Below are 20,881 nucleotides of genomic sequence, written 5' to 3'. Positions count from 1 at the left end.
ATGTGTGTGTTTACTGACCTGGTTGGAGTATCTCATGCCAACATTCCTCTGGTCCTGCCGTGGCACATAGCGGTGGATGGGGTCAATGTCTTTGGGGCTAATCAGACCTTCCACTGAGAAAAGAACACACGCACACACCCACACACACATTTTTTTATTCACTCTCTCTGTGAGGACCTTACATGGACCTGATTACTGCAGTCTTTGTCTCCACTATAACGCCACGAGACAGAAGGATATCAAGCAGTATTTTGTAAAAACATGCTTCCGCCAGTTTATATGATGACCATGTGCGAGCAGATCGGACACTAATTTATCAATCGGATGAATTACTGGATGTTGATGTTCCATGACGTGAAGTCCCAAAGCCTCACAGTGACGTTAATATAAATATAACCTTTACTGTTGTTGATCCTGTAGACACGCTAAATGCAATGAGGTTATGATACAAGAACGCTCGTAGCCGCACGTAAAGTAAGATCGATCTGTAAATCCGTGCACTTGCGCTGCTCGGAGAATTAAATGTCTTAAAAGAATAAAACATCTTGACAAACCGTCGCCTCCGCAGCTGCAGAACGCTTTGAAACGCTTGCTCGAAAATTCTCTCTGTGGGAGGAAGTGCAAACGGCATGCTAATCGCTGCATGAATAACTGAGCACTGTGTGCGTGTGCATGTGTGTGTGTGTGTGTGTGACTGTGTTTGCGAACTGGCAGTGACCCCACAGTGTGCATAGCAAGAGCGTGCACGCACACACACACACACACACTGACCCAGCAGCTTGGCGATGTTGTACAGGGCCTGACCCCACAGGAACAGCATCCCGTCACGACCCGAGTTGCTCGGGAAACGTTTCTGGCTGCCGTGTTTCTTCTGCTCCGCCTCCACAAAATCCGCTGGCACGTGGTAGTATTTTGGAATGACGGCATGACCTGGAAAAAACACAAAACCCACACAAAATATTTTCACATGGCTCCATCTTTTGCATTGGTGAATAAGGTTGTCGGTCTGTCTACCCAACCGTCTCTCTTTCAGTCTCTCTATCTAACTGTCAATCTCCCCACTTTCCACTGTCAATCTTCCCCTGTCCACTGTCAATCTACCCACCTGTTCTCCCTTTGGCATAACTGTGTCACCCAGTCCTCCAGATCCACCTGTCTGTCTGTCTTTGTTCACTGATTTTTCTGTCCAACTATCACTTGTCTTGTCTGCCTGTCTGTCTGCTCAATCGTCCGCCTGTCCTGTGAGTCAATTATTTCCGTCTGTTTACCCTTCAATCTTGTCTACCTGTCTGTTCAACAGTCTGCCTGCCTGTCTGTCTGTCTGTCTACCCATCTGCTAATCTCTTTAATCAACTGCTTGTCCGTCTATCTTTCTGTCTATACCTGTCAGTGTGTTTAGACATCTGGCTTTCCACACATATGTCTCACCTACCTGCCAGTCTGTTTGTCCTTGTCTGTCTTCTCCGCCTGTCCAGTTCCCCTGTCTCTGTCCAGCTTTTTTCAGTCTGTCAACCCATTTGTTTGTCTGCCTGTCTGTCTGCTCAACCGTCTTCCTGTTTGCGCAACCGTCTGTCTGTCCTGTGTGTCCATTCTTGTTTTAGTCTGTCTACCCATTTGTCTTGTCTACCTGTCTGTTCAACAGTCAGTCTGTTTACCCATCTGCCACCTGACTATCTGTTAACACATCTGGCTTTCCAAACATCGGAATCACCTACCTGCCATAATGTCTTGTCTACATGTCTTTCCGTCTAACTGTATATCTGTTTTCCCATCTTATTGCCAGTCTGTTTACAAGTGCCTATACGTCTGTCTCTCTCCATCTGTCTGGTTTACGTGTCTACCCCGCTGGCCGTCTGTCTGCATGTCTTTCTACTTTCTATCATCGAAATTATGAGCTCTGACCACATAATCCAATATGCTCATGCGCAGAAGTGTTTAGTATTATTAATTATGAAAATGTGTGCGTGTGTAAATACGTGTGCGGATTTGTGTAAGTGCGAGTTACCTTCATAAGACTGAAAAATGACCGCTTGCAGCAGTTCTTCGTACTCTTTCACCTGAGCAGTGTTTCCTCTGAACACACCTATAGCACAAGAAGATGGGAAACAAAGTCTCCATATTTATCTCGACTCATTTGCATATTATAATATTCATGAACCAGAGACAATATATTCCCTATAGACCTACCGTCGATCATCATGTAGATGAAAAATATAGGAAACTCGCACTCGATCCCATCAAAAAGCTGCAAGAGGAGAAAGAGTGCAAAGATGTTAAAAACATGCTTAAACACACACACGCACACACAGTAAGTGAATAAGGAAATTTTAATCAATATCAGTAATCAATATAACTCTCAGCTTCTCAGACTCTCTTTACTAACTTCACTACAGAAAGTACAAAAAGTACGCGTACACACACACACACACACACACACACACACACACACACACACACACACACACACACACTACTGCTGTTTAATAACAGTTTTTGTGTAGCGAATTTTTTAATCTGTTATTTGTGAAGAACAGCGTGGCCCAGACAGCAGTTTCAGCTTTATCATGAGCATCATATTTATTGATGCACTTATTCTATTACTTTAGTTCCTTAGCAGCAGCTCATACACAGAGACCTTTATAAAGGAAATAAATCTCAAATATTTGATACAATTAAAGGCACTATATTAATTAATATATACAGTGAGGAAAATAAGTATTTGAACACCCTGCTATTTTGCAAATTCTCCCACTTAGAAATCATGGCAGGGTCTGAAATTGTCATCGTAGGTGCATGTCCACTGTGAGAGACATAATAATAATAAAAAATAATCCGGAAATCACAATGTATGATTTTTTAACTATTTATTTGTATGATACAGCTGCAAATAAGTATTTGAACACCTGAGAAAGTCAATGTTAATATTTGGTACAGTAGCCTTTGTTTGTAATTACAGAGGTCAAACGTTTCCTGTAGTTTTTCACCAGGTTTGCACACACTGCAGGAGGGATTTTGGCCCACTCCTCCACACAGATCTTCTCTAGATCAGTCAGGTTTCTGGCCTGTCGCTGAGAAACACGAAGTTTGAGCTCTCTCCAAAGATTCTCTATTGGGTTTAGGTCTGGAGACTGGCTAGGCCACGCCCGAACCTTGATATGCTTCTTACAGAGCCACTCCTTGGTTATCCTGGCTGTGTGCTTCGGGTCATTGTCATGTTGGAAGACCCAGCCTCGACCCATCTTCAATGCTCTAACTGAGGGAAGGAGGTTGTTTCCCAAAATCTCGCAATACATGGCCCCGGTCATCCTCTCCTTAATACAGTGCAGTCGCCCTGTCCCATGTGCAGAAAAACACCCCCAAAGCATGATGCTACCACCCCCATGCTTCACAGTAGGGATGGTGTTCTTGGGATGGTACTCATCATTCTTCTTCCTCCAAACACGTTTAGTGGAATTATGACCCAAAAGTTCTATTTTGGTCTCATCTGACCACATGACTTTCTCCCATGACTCCTGGACTCCTGGATCATCCAAATGGTCATTGGCAAACTTAAGACGTGCCTGGACATGTGCTGGTTTAAGCAGGGGAACCTTCCATGCCATGCATGATTTCAAACCATGAAGTCTTGTGTGTACTACCAACAGTAACCTTGGAAACGGTGGTCCCAGCTCTTTTCAGGTCATTGACCAGCTCCTCCCGTGTAGTTCTGGGCTGATTTCTCACCTTCCTTAGAATCATTGAGACCCCACGAGGTGAGATCTTGCATGGAGCCCCAGTCCGAGGGAGATTGACAGTCATGTTTAGCTTATTCTATTTTCTAATGATTGCTCCAACAGAGGACCTTTTTTCACCAAGCTGCTTGGCAATTTCCCTGTAGCCCTTTCCAGCCTTGTGGAGGTGTACAATTTTGTCTCTAGTGTCTTTGGACAGCTCTTTGGTCTTGGCCATGTTAGTAGTTGGATTCTTACTGATTGTATGGGGTGGACAGGTGTCTTTATGCAGCTAACAACCTCAAACAGGTGCATCTAATTTAGGATAATAAATGTAGTGGAGGTGGACATTTTAAAGGCGGACTAACAGGTCTTTGAGGGTCAGATTTCTAGCTAATAGACAGGTGTTCAAATACTTATTTGCAGCTGTATCATACAAATAAATAGTTAAAAAATCATACATTGTGATTCTGGATTTTTTTTTTTAGATTATGTCTCTCACAGTGGACATGCACTTACGATGACAATTTCAGACCCCTCCATGATTTCTAAGTGGGAGAACTTGCAAAATAGCAGGGTGTTCAAATACTTATTTTCCTCACTGTACAGTAATTATATATAAATGTACATTCTCTTTGAATTGTATTTAGGTATCAGGACATAATAAAAATCATCTGGTCCCTAAAAGATCAGCAAGTGTGACCACCTCGTTAAACGACCAAGTTCTAGTAGTTTGCTGGTCTGGAGCATTCGGTTGTGTGTTAACACACTGCCGGGGTGGAAAGATATTAGCAACGATTAGTGACATCACCAATGATCTTAGAGAAGCAATTGCTGCTGTCCATCAATCTGAGATGGGTTATAAGGCCGTTTCCAAACAATTTAATGTCCACTATTCTACACAGAGGAATAATATTCACAAGTGGAAAGCATTCAAGATCGGAGTGAACATTCCAGCTAATTCTAAAAATGCTCAAAAAAAGGGCAAAGAAACAAACAAAAAATCCCCAAGTGAAATGTGTAAGTTCATAAAAGTATTGTTTGTTTGCCCGTCTTCAAAAAAAAATAAAATATATATATAAATAATATACATTTTAAAATCATCTTTTAAGCTTTACATTGTCAAAAATAAATGCAGAAAGAAAATAAATAATCAATGCAAGAAAACAAAGAAATAAAGCAACAACATTTAAAAAAATTGCTAATATAAATATTGTTAATTGAATTTAAGATAAAGTGAGCTGGAAGTTACAGATACACACTCCAATCGAAGGCCCGGGAATTTAAAACGGAGCTGTTTAATAAAGTTTAAAGAAAAAATTAATCGGAACTTTACGGTATCAGATCGGAAGACACGGTGAGAGCAAGCGGTTTTAAAGCCGATCTCACAACGAGAGAAATGAAAAGGGAGAGGATGAAATTAGAGCACGAAATGCGAAAAAGAAACTGATCTGGGCTCATACTGTGCTAAACTCTTCCTATTAACCTGACAGGATTTCTCAAAGTGCGAGTGTGTGTGATGACGCTTGCAATTCAGGCCGCTCCCGAGATGTAATTAAGACGCCGAAATGTGAGCGTTTTCTGTTAAGCAGATTAACCGCCGTCGATGTGCTCGTTTCCAACGTGAAATATTAACCACGGAAACAAACGTCTAAACTCTTAAATTCGCACCTGGAGGAGTGAAACCGACTCGACACAAACATGGTTTTTGGATGAAGGAAAGATCGTAACCCCGTCAAACCATCTCTGGGAGTTGTTTTCCCCCCATCACGGCTGCCGATCTCAATCTCGTCAGTGAAAAATAAGAACGAGAGATTACACCGTAATGAAATAAAGGAGGTTAATTGGAGCGTTCTCGCTTCGTCAGCAAGCCTCACTTAAGCCGCTTTAAGAGCGAAATCGGGAGCGCGAGCGGCGACCTGCTCCGTCTGACGAGAAAATAACTCAATTAATTCATGCCTGGAAAAGCAATCTAAACGAGAAAAAGGCTCTGTTGCTTTAGATCTTTAAACATCCTCAAGTTCATTCACATTTAATCAGAAAGTGTGCAGGACTGATGAACCAATGAGCGAAAGGCGATATGCTGTTTTAATGAAAATAGGTTTGTGGATACCTGACCTACTGTAAGACTCGTATGTGCTTTTTGGGCATCTGCGTCTGCATTTACTGTAATTTCCAGACTATTAAGCGCACCCAAATATAAGCCGCACCCACTGAATTTTACAAAGATTTTTATTTTGAACATAAATACGCTGCACCTGTCTATAAGCCGCAGATGTCTACATTGAAACTAATGAACTTTACACAGGATTTAATGAAAGGCCTGTATCTAAACAGTAGCCTACCAAGAAAGTCATTGTTCACTGTCTTCCTCCTTCCTTTCACAACAATTTCTCGAGTTTTTTTTGGCATCGTTGTGCGTTTAAAAATCACCATCGGTGAATCTTTTCTCCCGATGCCTTGCAGCTCAGAACACAGGTGAAGTGCGTTTTTTCATGCCTGGTTGTGTTCAGCGTGACGAATGATTCGCATTTCCTGTTGACAGTCCGAGTGAGCGGCAGGTCAAACGTCAGAGGAACCGCATCTATATTTATGATGTGGTGCGGCCCGATTCAGTGGGAGCGCATCTGATTTAAAATAAAGAATTTCATTGGTACATCTGAACCCGTTCGGCAATTTATTTTGGAAAATTACCGGATTCTCTTCGCCACATCTGTCTATTACTCACTCTTGATGCATGTCTTGATGCCTCGGTCACATGTCTTACCTCCATCCGCTACCTTTTTAAAAGGGGCTGCTCCGGCTGCTAACACATAATACATTACTGCTAAATTCAAACCCCCCTCAAGCGAGCGAAATGAACAAAAAACAACACAGTGGGTTCACGTTTATTATTATATTTAGAAAATACCAGTTTTATGCCGGTCGTATCATTTTATTTTGTTGCATTTATCCGCCACACCTTCAAGGGCGGTCCGTGAAAATATTGTCCGATATTAAACCTATCCGTGAAAATATTGTCCGATATTAAACCGGTCCGTGAAAATATTGTCCGATATTAAACCGGTCCGTGAAAATATTGTCCGATATTAAACCGGTCCGTGGCGCAAAAAAGGTTGGGGACCGCTGGTCTAAAATGCAGCCAGTGTTCCAATTCATCCCACAGGTGTTCAATAGGGTTGAATTCAGAGCTCTGTAGCAGGCCACTCATGATCCTTCATTCCACACCATGTCATCCATATCTTAATAGAGCTCTTTTTTGTAATGTCTTGCTGGATCACGTCTGCGTCTCCTAGCTCGACCGGAGGGAAAATTTCATAATGCCACATCTATACAATTGTGTACCTCTAACTTTGTGGTAACAGGGAAGAAGTACATGTTGGAAAAGTCAGATGTGTCACCACTTTTGTTTATGCAGTGTATCTACATTTAAAAACTGTAAGAACTATAGTTTGCAGAACAATAACGTTGCTTAATACGGCATGTGTAAAGTTTCAATGTCCTTCAATCAATCACTTACAGAAAACATTATACATTACATAAGAATTACAGTGAAATATTCTCAGAGCAAGAATAAGAGGATTGTTTAACAATGAGAGAAGGAGTCTCCAGTGTCAGCTTTTCATTAGTCAGTCAGCGGTAAAGCTGCAAATTTTGGGTGCATAATAGCAGGTGCATGAGAACTGGACCATACTTGTTTGCGTGGCTGTACTACAACATTAATGCGACTATAAATAGATAAACAGCATGTCACTATTCCTAAAGCGGTGTACAAGGTGCAAGAGGGAATAAAATCAATTCAAACATTAACCGCAAATCTTTTTTTTCACTACAGACTACAGAATATAAAGTCTTTAAAGAATAATATACACAGAAAATGACATTCAAGCTCCGAGCCTGTGTATGTATATGTAACTGTGTGTGTGTGTGTGTGTGTGTGTGTGTGTGTGTGTGTGTGTGTGTGTGTGTGTGCTCCAGCTTTGTGTCTTACACTTACGCTCTTTTTACAATTCCTCGTTAAACGCAAGCTCATTAATTCCAGGAGGTCAACTGCTGCCGTTAATCAGCTGATATACTTTGGTATTAAACAGTTTCAGCCTATTCCATTGCGATTCATACACGCTGAATATATTATTCGTCTCAATAGGAACGGATTAATCCTTCACGCCCCACTGCTCGCCATTAAAAAATGGACTGCACATGTAAATGAATTTTCCTGGTGTGTGTGTGTGTGTGTGTGTATATATATATATATATATATATATATATATATATATATATATATATTATATTTATTTACTTATATTGTTAAAATATAAATAAATAAATATAAAAGAGGTGAAAGTATAACTTCCAACGCACACATTTATTCACAATGTCCTTTATTTCCTCATATATATATAACTTTCGGTTTTCTACATACACTCACCATCCACTTTATTAGGTACGCCTGTCCAACTGCTCGTTAACGCAAATTTCTAATCAGCCAATCACATGGCAGCAACTCAATGCATTTAGGCATGTAGACATGGTCAAGACGATCTGCTGCAGTTCAAACCGCGCGTCAGAATGGGGAAGAAAGGTGATTTAAGTGACTTTGAACGTGGCATGGTTGTTGGTGCCAGACTGGCTGGTCTGAGTATTTCAGAAACTGCTGATCTACTGGGATTTTCACGCACAACCATCTCTAGGGTTTACTAATGGCCCGAAAAAGAGAAAATGTCCAGTGAGCGGCAGTTCTGTGGGCGCAAATGCCTTGTTGATGCCAGAGGTCAGAGGAGAATGGCCAGACTGGTTCGAGCTGATAGAAAGGCAACAGTAACTCAAATAACCACTCGTTACAACCGAGGTATGCAGAAGAGCATCTCTGAATGCACAACACGTCGAACCTTGAGGCAGATGGGCTACAGCAGCAGAAGACCACACCGGGTGCCACTCCTGACAGCTAAGAACAGGAAACTGAGGCTACAATTCGCACAGGCTCACCAAAATTGGACACTAGAAGATTGGAAAAACGTTGCCTGGTCTGATGAGTCTCGATTTCTGCTGCGACATTCGGATGTTAGGGTCAGAATTTGGCGTCAACAACATGAAAGCATGGATCCATCCTGCCTTGTATCAACGGTTCAGGCTGGTGGTGGTGGTGTAATGGTGTGGGGGATATTTTCTTGGCACACTTTGGGCCCATTAGTATCAATTGAGCATCGTGTCAACGCCACAGTCTACCTGAGTATTGTTGCTGACCATGTCCATCTTCTGATGGCTACTTCCAGCAGGATAACGCGCCATGTCATAAAGCACAAATCATCTCAGACTGGTTTCTTGAACATGACAATGAGTTCACTGTACTCAAATGGCCTCCACAGTCACCAGATCTCAATCCAATAGAGCACCTTTGGGATGTGGTGGAACGGGAGATTCGCATCATGGATGTGCAGCCGACAAATCTGCAGCAACTGCGTGATGCTATCATGTCAATATGGACCAAAATCTCTGAAGAATGTTTCCAGTACCTTGTTGAATGTATGCCACTAAGGATTAAGGCAGTTCTGAAGGCAAAAGGGGGTCCAACCCGGTACTAATGAGGTGTACCTAATAAAGAGGCCGGTGGGTGTATGTACATACACATACATATATATACACATATATACATACATATACATATATATTTTTTTGTTTGTTTGTTTTTTTTGTGTGGACGCTCCATGCCACCACCAGTCATGTCTCCTCTGACTAGATCCACCACAGCTAAGCGGCAATCAAAACACATTTAAAACAGAGCATGTGCTCTACCCTGATTGGTGGATTGCTGCGTGTTTGACCAGTTAGGGTTTTATCCACTCATAAATAAAAAAGAACGACTAATTTTGCGGAATGTAGTTGAGTAAAAAGTACGATATTTGACTTTGAAATGCGAAAAACTACTTAAGTACAGTAATGAATTACATTCACTTCGTTACTGTTCACCACTGATTATATAAACTGCTGCATTTGTCTCTGATTTCTTTTCTACTGGTTATTTCCCTAAGTGCATTTTTTTCACTCTTACCTTCATCTCAGCAGGTCTGTAGTATCTGCGGTTCTTGTCCTCATTCGCCGTCCTGTATCCGTCCCTCAGGAATCGTTTGAAGCCATATTTGCCTTTTAGCTTGCGAACGATTTTGTCGAGCGTTTGGCTGTAAAGGGCGTCGTCGTCCACCGCGAACGCAGGGTAGCTGATACAGGGTAAGAGGGCCGCATCTGTGTTCTGAAAATCACCAGAGAAATAAATCAGCCAGATGCAGACAAAGCAGAAAACTACTGTAGATGTTCATTTCTGATTACTGGTTATTATTAAACCCGAAAAGTAGATTCAGATAGATGTTTAAATAGAACACTAATACTGTAGAAAAGTGATGTATGTGCGAGTGTGGGAGCAACTGAGCAAACGGGAGTGACCGTGTTGATGCGAGGGTGAAGTTGTTTGTGTGGATGAGAGAGCAAATGTGTAGAGTGTTTGTGTGGATGCAAGAATGTTGTGTGAATGAGAAAGTGTTTTTTTGTGGACGGGAAAAGTGACAGACGATACTATGTATGCAAAAGCAGTTGTGGATGCGAGAGCGTGTGTATAAATAAGATAGAAATGTGTATGAAAGCGTGTGAATGAGACTGTACTGTGCATGTGAGAGCGTTTTTGTGGATGCGAGAGAGTGTGAATGAGACTGTTCTATGCATGTGAGAGTCTGTGTGCATGTGAGAGTGTGTGTGAATGAGACTGTTCTATGCATGTGAGAGTGTGTGTGAATGAGACTGTTCTATGCATGTGAGAGTGTGTGTGAATGAGACTGTACTGTGGATGAGTGTGTGTGTGTGTGTGTGTGTGTGTGTGTGTGTGTGTGTGTGTGTGTGTGTGTGTGTGTGTGTGTGAATGAAACTGTACTGTGCATGTGAGAGTGTGTGGATGTGAGAATGACAGCTGTATTCAGTTGACTGTTGATTGTCGAAAGAGCAACTTTGTGGAAGCGAGTGTGTTCGTGTAAATATGAAAGTGTGTGAATTCGGCACATTTACTGTACGTTAACGTGGGATTGATTGTGTGGATAAAAGCATTTCATCATCCCATGGATGAGAGCGCTGGTGTAGAAATTAAGACTGATCCCTTGGAATGCGAGTTTGTCTGTTCGGATATAAGAGAATGCGACTGTGTGACTTGTTTGGATGCAAGAGTCATGAGGAAAAAGTGATAACATGACGTGACTGTATGGATGCGGGAGCGAGTGTGTGACAGCTGAGTGGTTGTGTAAATGAAAGAACAGTACAAAACCCATTGTTATTAGTCACATTCCCTTTCACAATAAAAATGGCGGCTGCATGTGTGTAAATAGCACTGTGTACAGTAACGTACATGGGAACGGGACTCTCGTGGTAGAAGGGAACAGAGCGTCTGTCTGTTGCGGTTGTGAGCATCCAAGTCCACAAATATCACGGACCAGGAGCATCCCTACACACACACACACACACACACACACACACGCACGCACGCACACATACATACACACACAGAGCTGTGATTATGATTTTGTCATGTCTTTAAGTTCAGGAGACATCCGCTGAGTCTGCTGCTGATAGAGGGTTTTTTTGTCCTGAACAACAGTATGAGTGAGATGACGTTTATAACCCGCCATTTCAGCAAAGTGATGAATGCGAGGTTTAAATTTCTATAAAAGCTTATGACCCACTTTAAGAGCTTTTTCCTTCACTGCAGGTTTTGTCCAATTTAATCACAACGTTCCCTCAAAGCAACGAAACTTCCCAACAATTACCCAAACCCACTGTGCTTACACACTGTCTGTTACTGAAACAGGACTGAATTTGACAACTGATGGATCTGTGTGTGTGTGTGTGTGTGTGTGTGTGTGTGTGTGTGTGTGTGTGTGTGTGTGTGTGTGTGTGTGAGGTGCACGCATGGTTGTCTGCACGTGTTACTGTCAAGATAATGCTTACAAACCTGCTGGCAACGTTTTTAATACACTTGCTAGAAAAAAGTGGTGTAGTTGATAAAACAGAAAACCAGTCGTGAGTCAGACACACACACTCGCACTTGGTGTAATGGAGTTTAATGGAAAGAGTTGATTGGTGTAACGGAGTTTAATGGAAATGGCTAAAAGATGTAATAGAATACAATGGAAATAGGTGAATGGTGTAATGGAGTTTAAAGGAAAGAGTTGAATAGTTGAATTGTGTAAGATAAATAGTTGAATGTATTTTTTTTTACAGTATTATTAACACTATTATATTAATATGTAATAAATATACACATCAATAAAAGCTGGTATTTAACACAACTTGTTTATTTCTTAGGCAGGTGGAGACTAAAAATAGAGAATATGATGTGTATTATAGATTATTATAGAGTTATTACAGATTATTATAGAGTTATTATAGATTATTATAGAGTTATAATAGATACTCCTATAAACAAAACCCACACACACATGATTCTTGCTTGCATAACTGGCAGCACCTAGTTAAAAATCATTTTATTAAAGAAGTAGTACTTCTGACTTGTCATCTGACACCCACACACACACACGCACACACGCACACACGCACACACACACACACACACACACACACACACACACACACACACACTTCTGAAGCTGTAACAGAGGCGAGTGATTAAAAGGCGCAGTGTTACACAAAGTTACTGCACTTCAGGACTCCGCTGTAGTGTTTTATTCTCCCATCAGCATGTGATCCCTCAATATCAAGGGCACTCCAATCACTGCAGCATCAACGACATCTATTACACTGCGTCCTATCTGTGCCCACACACATTTAGCAGGTGCCTTTTAGGGCAGCACTTCACCTATCAGAAAGCCAACAAAGAAGTGGAGCGGCTCTCCTGCTGGATGAGGAGGTTTCATAATGCCATGATTTACACCAGTGTGTGATTTTCAGGTAAATGTGTGCAAGAGTGAGAGCAGTTAGAGTGGCATGAAGAGGTGGAGTGTCCCTCATACTCTCTCTCGCACGCACGCACGTAATGTTTAACAGAGGACGATAATAGTACCACTTAGTTGTAAAGTCTCAGCGCACAAAACACAACAAACAAAAACAGATGGTTGACAGACAGACAAACAGATTTAGACAGACAGACAGAGAGACACAGACAGAAACAGATTTAGACAGATGGCTAACAGACAGACAGAAACAGATTTAAGACAGATGGCTGACAGACAGACAGAAACAGATTTAGACAGATGCCTGACAGAGAGACAGGCAGACAAACATTTAGACAGATGGCTGACAAGCAGACAGACATGCAGACAGACAAACATATTTAGACAGATGGCTGAGAGACAGACAGAAAAAGATGTAGACAGATGGCTGACAGACAGACAGGAAAAGATGTAGACAGATGGCTGACAAAGACAGACAGAAACAGAGTTAAAAAGATGGCTGACAGACAGAAAGACAGACAGACAGAAAGATAGATATGATTGAGATATTCATTCATCGATGGACAGATGAAAAGACAGGTGGTGTAACTTCTTTATTAAAATAATATATGAAAGGCAGAAAGAGCAGATAAACAGGCAGATAGACAGAGACAATCGGGCTGACTGATGCAGTGGGGGATTTGATAAACAGACTCATGGAGAATCTAACAGATGAAAAGAAAAACAGACAGACAGAAATACACAGAGTCTGACAGAAACAGTGATAGGTGAGGCAGGCAGAGTGACAGATTAACAGTCTAACAGATATATGGAGAATCAGATAGACAGGAAGCTATATAGAAATACAGACAGATATATGCATCAGACAAAAAGAGCAACTGACAGCAGACACAATGACAGACAATCTGAGAGACTGGCGTTAAAAATCCCCACACAGACAGATGAGACCAGAGGATAGACTGGCAGATGAATGACAGACAGACAGAAAACCTGACAGACAAGACAGGTGGTCAGGCAGACAGATGGATAGTTTGACAGATTGAGAGATAGATCAGACAGAAAGTAAAGCCACACGTTTTTTTTTCAGATTAGAAGAAGTAACAGATGACTCACCGCTTTACTAAACGAATAAAACCCATCAGCTCATAGTGTTTTCTTTCATTTCTCTCCAGAGGGGTTTAAGCTCGACACTCATCTATCTGTACCAGCATGAGGATGTGCTTGATGGAGTAAACTAAACACGTCTGTGCATCACTGTGGAGATGTGCATCTGCTAAATGCTGTAACAACCTCACACCAATGTGAATAAAACTGCGCACATACAAACTACACCACAAACATCACACCACAGTAATGGGGTACGACGAAGACAAATCCTTAATTACAAGCTTCTGAGCTTCATTTCAGCTTAAAATGCTGCACAGTACACTCTGATAATACTGTAAAAAGTAATCAACAATAATCATGATATAAATATCTCATTAACCCGGCGAAGTTACCACTGTGCTGACTCGGGTGCCATAAAGTTTTTCTTGAGTAAAGTCATTAAGAACTTTTTTCCACTTTTTTAAATGCTTTAGTAAAGAAGGATTTTTAGCAAAATGGAGATTTTTTCCCCCTCAACAATAAAACAAATGAATCCTGATAATGACTTTAGGGAAGAAGCAGGAACTAATTGGAACTAAAAGACATCCAATAATTCATCACACAGGAGTGATATAGGCTGATGCTAAACTAATATTACTTAGTCCCAGTGGTGGATCAATATTAGACAGGAATGCAGTATAACAGAGAGCTGAATCACAGTCAGGTAAAAGCTTAACAAATGTTTTGGCCGAACTTTCTTACAATTTCCACAAGTCTACACAAATATATTTGAGCTTGCGCAGTTTGCTACAGATGCGGTTTGTGAGCTCTGACTAGTGCGCTGAAATAAAGAGAATAGACTATTGGGAATATTTTAATACATATTCATGTACAAAAAATATAATAAGATGTATGTCAGAGATTTTTATAGTGTTGAGGCCTGCAGAGAAGTTCCTGCTGGCCATGATTGCGTGCCGCTGTCCAGTCCTGAAGTGCATTATGGCATTAGAATTTCTTTTACAGAAATCCATCGTTTATCTAAAAGGATAAAGGGCTTGTGCATCTACTATATTTTAATCCTAAAAGCTGTTTCTGTCCAGACCGGCTATTCTGGTGCTTATTCAGTCCCTAGTCATTTCAGGACTGGATTACTGCAGCTCACTCCTGGCGGGTCTGCTTTTAAAAGATATTTGTGGTCTGCAACTGATCCAGAAATTTATATTTGCAATCTATTTAATTTTGTAAAGCTGGATGTGACAATGTCCATTTTAAAACCCCTATGCAAACAAACTTGAAGATATCAACCTTGCTAGGGTCTACCACCACCACCTCACAGCTATGCCTCCTTCACTTCATATAGCTGCCTGTGAAAAACTAACCAGCACGAACTTATCTCACCACACACTACACACTCCACCCGACCACCAATTTACTGGTCACACCATCTTCGAGGGTACAAGGAAGATGTATGCTTCCAGATGCTTCCATGGATCAAGTCTGATACATTTAACCTCTGGTCTAACGCCATTCAGGTAGGAAAAGCTGGAATTAAGTCTATCTCCACCCATAGACCTGTGTTTTAACTTTATTCAGGTAGAAAAAAGCTGGAATAAAGTCTACCTCCACCCATGGACCTGTGTTTCACTTTAAGTGCTGGATGAAATACAACTCTTGCCCCGGGACCCTTGGGCTCTGCAGCAAAGGAGAAGGACTTGACAAATACAGGCTGAGATTAAACAGTTTTTATGACTGTAACAATGATCATATGGTATTAATCTTTTACATCAGATGTCTCAGATTACATATGGGCCAATATGAATGAGATTTGAGGTCCTGGTAAACATATGCCAAAAATATATTTAATATATGCATGTTGGTTTTGTATATGTATATTTATTGTAATTACTACTATTTGCACACACTACATAATGCGCACACACACACACACACACACACACACACACACACACACACACACACACACACACACACACACACACACACACACACACACACACACAGTAGTCATCATTTTCAATGTTGGGTACACAATATTCTAGAAAGTTTCCTCTCAGCATAATCAAACCCTTGTGTAAATTCATAAGGAAATACTATGATCATAACAAAGATTTATAACAAACCCTTCTTAATGTACAAATCAACGTTGAACTAAGAAAGAAATCTTCAGTCCTACCTGGTTTCCAAACAGGTTGAATCCATTGATGGCCTCGAGAGCTGCTTTGGCAAGTCCCACAGAACTACAAAAAAAAGCCAAGGACAGATCAGTGGAACGATCGATTTTAGATGTTACCCTTTTAGCTGCAAAAAGAACATTGCATCTGCCAATTCTGAGCACTTACAGAGCGAAAGAGCATCTTTTGTCTTGGATATCAATATCCATAACTGCGCCGACCCGCTGTCGACTTCTTTTAAAGTTAAACAAAGCAAATATCTTCTGCCATTTTGTCTTTGTCTTTAGTGACCTAAGTGCTGACAAGGCCAGGAGTAATTATCAATGCATTGGCAGGGAGAATGTGTTCAAGTGTGCTAAGTGATATAAAATCAATGAATAAAAAAAGGGAAAAAATAAATAAACAAATAAAAAAAATATATGAATGAACTGTGAGGTGATTGTGTATTAAGAACTAGTCAGATCCATCCTGTTTATTTAATACCGCAATTGACATTAGATGTGCTACTGATTAGCAAACAGGTATGAATACATGGAGAAATATGAGGTTTATAAAACATTAATGAAAATGTAAAAAAAAACTTTTGTTACCTAAATTATAATGGAACTTTTGCTAATTCTGTAACAATGCAAATTTAGCTATTTTAGTTATAATGTAACTTTAGCTGCTTCAAACTGAACAAATTGTGAATAAAAAAGGAATGTAATAATTTACAAATCTCATAAACTTATATTTTATTCCCACTAGAATATAGATAACATATCAAATGTTGAAAGTGAGACATTTCATGCCAAATATTGGCTCATTTTGGATTTCACATTCCAAAAAAGTTGGGACAGGTAGCAATAAGAGGCCGGAAAAGTTAAATGTACATATAAGGAACAGTTAAAGGACCAATTTGCAATTTATAAGTTCAATTGGCAACATGATTGGGTATAAAAAGAGCCTCTCAGTGTGGCAGTGTCTCTCAGAAGTCAAGATGGGCAGAGGATCACCAATTCCCCCAATGCTGTGGAAAATAGTGGAGCAATATCAGAAAGTAGTTTCTCAGAGAAAAATTGCAAAGAGTTTGTAGTTATCATCATCTACAGTGCATAATATCATCCAAAGATTCAGAGAATCTGGAACAAGCTCTGTGCATAAGGGTCAAGGCCAGAAAACCATACTGGATGCCCGTGATCTTCGGGCCCTTAGACGGCACTGCATCACATACAGGAATGCTACTGTAATGGAAATCACAACATGGGCTCAGGAATACTTCCAGAAAACATTGTCGGTGAACACAATCCACCGTTCCATTCGCCGTTGCCGGCTAAAACTCTATAGGTCAAAAAAGAAGCCATATCTAAACATGATCCAGAAGCGCAGGCGTTTTCTCTGGGCCAAGGCTCATTTAAAATGGATTGTGGCAAAGTGGAAAACTGTTCTGTGGTCAGACGAATCAAAATTTGAAGTTCTTTTTGGAAAACTGTGACGCCATGTCATCCGGACTAAAGAGGATAAGGACAACCCAAGTTATTATTAGTGCTCAGTTCAGAAGCCTGCATCATTGATAGTATGGGGTTGCATGAGTGCATGTGGCATGAGCAGCTTACACATCTGGAAAGGCACCATCAATGCTGAAAGGTATATCCAAGTTCTAGAACAACATATGCTCCCATCCAGACGTCGTCTCTTTCAGGGAAGACCTTGCATTTTCCAACATGACAATAGCAGACCACATACTGCATCAATTACAACATCATGGCTGCGTAGAAGAAGGATCCGGGTACTGAAATGGCCAGCCTGCAGTCCAGAACTTTCACCCATAGAAAACATTTGGCGCATCATAAAGAGGAAGATGCGACAAAGAAGACCTAAGACAGTTGAGCAACTAGAAGCCTGTATTAGACAAGAATGGGACAACATTCCTATTCCTAAACTTAAACAACTTGTCTCCTCAGTCTCCAGATGTTTGCAGACTGTTATAAAAAGAAGAGGGGATGCCACACAGTGGTAAACATGACCTTGTCCCAACTTGTTTGAGATGTGTTGATGCCATGAAATTTATAATCAACTTATTTTTCCCTTAAAATTATACATTTTCTGTTTAAACATCTGATATGTCATCTATGTTGTATTCTGAATAAAATATTGAAATGTGAAACTTCATTACATTCTGTTTTTATTCACAATTTGTACAGTGTCCCAACTTTTTTGGAATCGGGTTTGTAACTTTAGCTGCCTCAGTAATAATGTAACTTTAGCTACTTTTGTTAGGATATAACTTTAGCTGCTTTATTAATAATGTAACTTTAGCTACTTCAGTTATAATGTAACATGAGCTGCCTCAGTAATTATATATCTTTCGCTGCCTCAGCAATGATGTAACTTTATCTACCTCACTTTTAATAAAACTTAAACTGCCTCAGTAATAATGTAACTTTTGTTACCTATATAATAATGGACCTTTAGCAAACTCTGCAATAATGCAACTTTAACTACTTTGGTTATAATGCAACTTTAGCTGTCTCATTATTCATTTTACTTTAGCCTCCTAAGTATCAACATAACATAATTTAGGTTTGCTACAAACTACCAGCAAAATTTTATAGATTAGAAACCGTATAAAATTAGACCATTGCCTTGTTCGCTTGGAATTTTGCTAATCGCAGATTATTATGTGACTTCCACACAAACTGAATGCCCAAGGTCAAAACAGATAGAAGCCCTCAGCACTAATTTAGCCTTTTAGGAATGCAAGTTCTGCTGCAGATGTTCCTTAATGTTATTTCAGTCTAATTTCCACCAAAGAGTGAAGATGACATAAGTGCTCATAAGTGCCAGAATCTCTGCCAACAACATCAGCTCCAAAATCTGGAACCAAGAACCGGTAACATCGGGGGATTGGCTTCAGAAGCGTCTGCGGAGTGATTAAATGTAGGAAAACATATTAAAGACTCGCACTGTGCAAGACTGAAATGCTGGATACTAACAAACACACGGGAATCATGTTAGCAATTAATTAGTCGCTGATTTTAAGTCAATTAATAAATACTTAAAGAGCTCGGTGTAGGATGGGAACGAAAGGCTCTGTGTGCTTGTGTGTGTAAAAAGTGAGTTGAAATTCTCCTCATGTTGTGTATTCTTGGCTGGAGGTGAGCTGCTGAAAGGCTCTGGGCTTTCACTCGGGCAAATCTGGCACGATGTCTGCGTAAGCGCAAAGTGATGAGTCACGCAGCAGCAAAATGACGTCCATTTGCTTTGTTCAGGTCTCTAGTGCGATGATTTAAGAAGTGTGCAGAAACATTTATCACCTTCCCCTGGCTGGATCTCTGCCCGAAAATGGAACGCTCTTTCCCTGGCTCTCTCTCCCTTCCACCTGCTGACTGCTCCGCCTCGTACATCACGCTCGGATTAGACACGTTAGTGCTGATGTGCACACAATACCAACATCCTGTACATCTCTCAAAGGGGGCAACATTTTTTTAAATGATGAATTTCTCCTTCTTTTTAAGAGAACATTATAGTGCGCATAGAATATTCCAAGTAATTTATTATTTCATCCAATTAGTATACTATTAAATTGGGAAAAATGCTAGCGGAGTAATGAACACAACGTTATTTTACCGCAGCAAACATTTCACACCTGAGGTTAAACGCTTACCAGCATTCGTTGGTTTGTTTATGCATTTTCCTATTTATTGATTTTGCTTGTAGTGTATTTATTTATTTATTGATTCATACTTTATAAGGTCAAGTATACGTTTAAATTCCAATGAATAAATAATAGCAGACTGCAGATCGCCCCGAGATCTTTTCTTCATTCTCTCTTATTTCAGAGAAAGTTTCTTTGTGGACATCTAACCATAAGATTCTTATGTGCATTTTCTACATCCTATTACACGTTTATTCCCCATTTGTTGTTTAGTAACCTCCACTTTTCTGGGAAGATGTTCCACTAGATGTTGGAGTGTGCTTGTGGAGATTTGTGCTCATTAAGCCACAAGAGCGAGATTTAGCTCTGCTGACTGAGTAGGCCATTCCATGACAGATATCATTCCAGCTGTTTGGCCTATAAATAAGGCTTACAGAGCTTGGACATATGCTTTGGGTCACAGTCTTGTATAGTGAAGTTGGTTCCAATTAGCTGCAGTCCAAGTAGGCCAACCTTCCCTCCTCCAAAACAACCACAGGCCATTAAGCTTCCACCTCCATGCTTGACTGTGGGGGTGATGCAGACTGCGAACATCGTCTCTCCTGTTTTCCATCTTACAAAAATTATTTTGTTAAAGCTAAAAATGGCAAATTGGAACTCATCTGTCCACAGAACTTTCTTCTAGTCACTCACTACCCCATTCTTGTGTTTATTATTATTTTTTATTTGTATTTTTTTTACTGTTTGGTGCATATAAACAAAAGGAACATGCCTGTGCTTCTAAAAAGCAATAAAAGACGTTCTTTCCAAACTTTTGACAGGAACTGTCGGTAGATACAATCTGAAATGAAAGTTTAACTACTACAGCTGTCAAACGGGGAGGGGAGTGGTAGCTCAGTGGTTAGGGTGCTGGGTTACTGATCGGAAGGTCAGGGGTTTGAGCTCTGGTATCGCCAAGCTGCCACTCTTGGGCCCTTGAGCAAGGCCCTTAACCCTCTCAGCTCCAGGCGTGCCATATAATGGCTGAACCTGCACTCTGACCCCAGCTTCTGAGCAATCTGGGATATGCGAACAACGAATTTCACTGTGCTGTAATGTACATGTGACAAATAAAGGCTGTTCTAAAATTGTAACATTTTAACGGCACTCATTTCAATTAACGCAGCGTGCATTTCTGTTTGACCGTTTTTAAAAAAATATAAATAAATATGCAAGAGATGAAATTTTAAACTTTAACACAAGACACATTTACTCCTTAAAATTGATTTACGTAACATTCACAAGAATATTTTGTCTTTGTGCGCTATGTTG

The 20,881-nt window shown here is 40.5% G+C and overlaps 1 protein-coding gene across 4 annotated transcripts in view; it reads right to left on the bottom strand.

Annotated features, from left to right (window-relative positions):
- phkb (phosphorylase kinase, beta) overlaps nucleotides 1-20,881 on the bottom strand; it is an 88,492-nt gene that overhangs the window by 29,192 nt on the left and 38,419 nt on the right. For all 4 annotated transcript variants that reach the window (XM_083550844.1, XM_083550842.1, XM_083550843.1 and 1 more), the window contains 7 exons: nucleotides 15,936-15,999; nucleotides 11,095-11,190; nucleotides 9,760-9,957; nucleotides 2,188-2,245; nucleotides 2,006-2,083; nucleotides 772-930; nucleotides 19-113 (listed from right to left, as the gene is read on the bottom strand). In XM_083550844.1, coding sequence (XP_083406970.1) covers nucleotides 19-113; nucleotides 772-930; nucleotides 2,006-2,083; nucleotides 2,188-2,245; nucleotides 9,760-9,957; nucleotides 11,095-11,190; nucleotides 15,936-15,999 — 748 coding nt within the window. The remainder of the gene's footprint in view (nucleotides 1-18; nucleotides 114-771; nucleotides 931-2,005; nucleotides 2,084-2,187; nucleotides 2,246-9,759; nucleotides 9,958-11,094; nucleotides 11,191-15,935; nucleotides 16,000-20,881) is intronic.

Source organism: Silurus aristotelis (genome assembly GCF_946808225.1).
Source record: "Silurus aristotelis genome assembly, chromosome: 9".
NCBI lineage: Eukaryota > Metazoa > Chordata > Actinopteri > Siluriformes > Siluridae > Silurus > Silurus aristotelis.
This window is presented reverse-complemented; position numbering and strand designations above follow the sequence as displayed.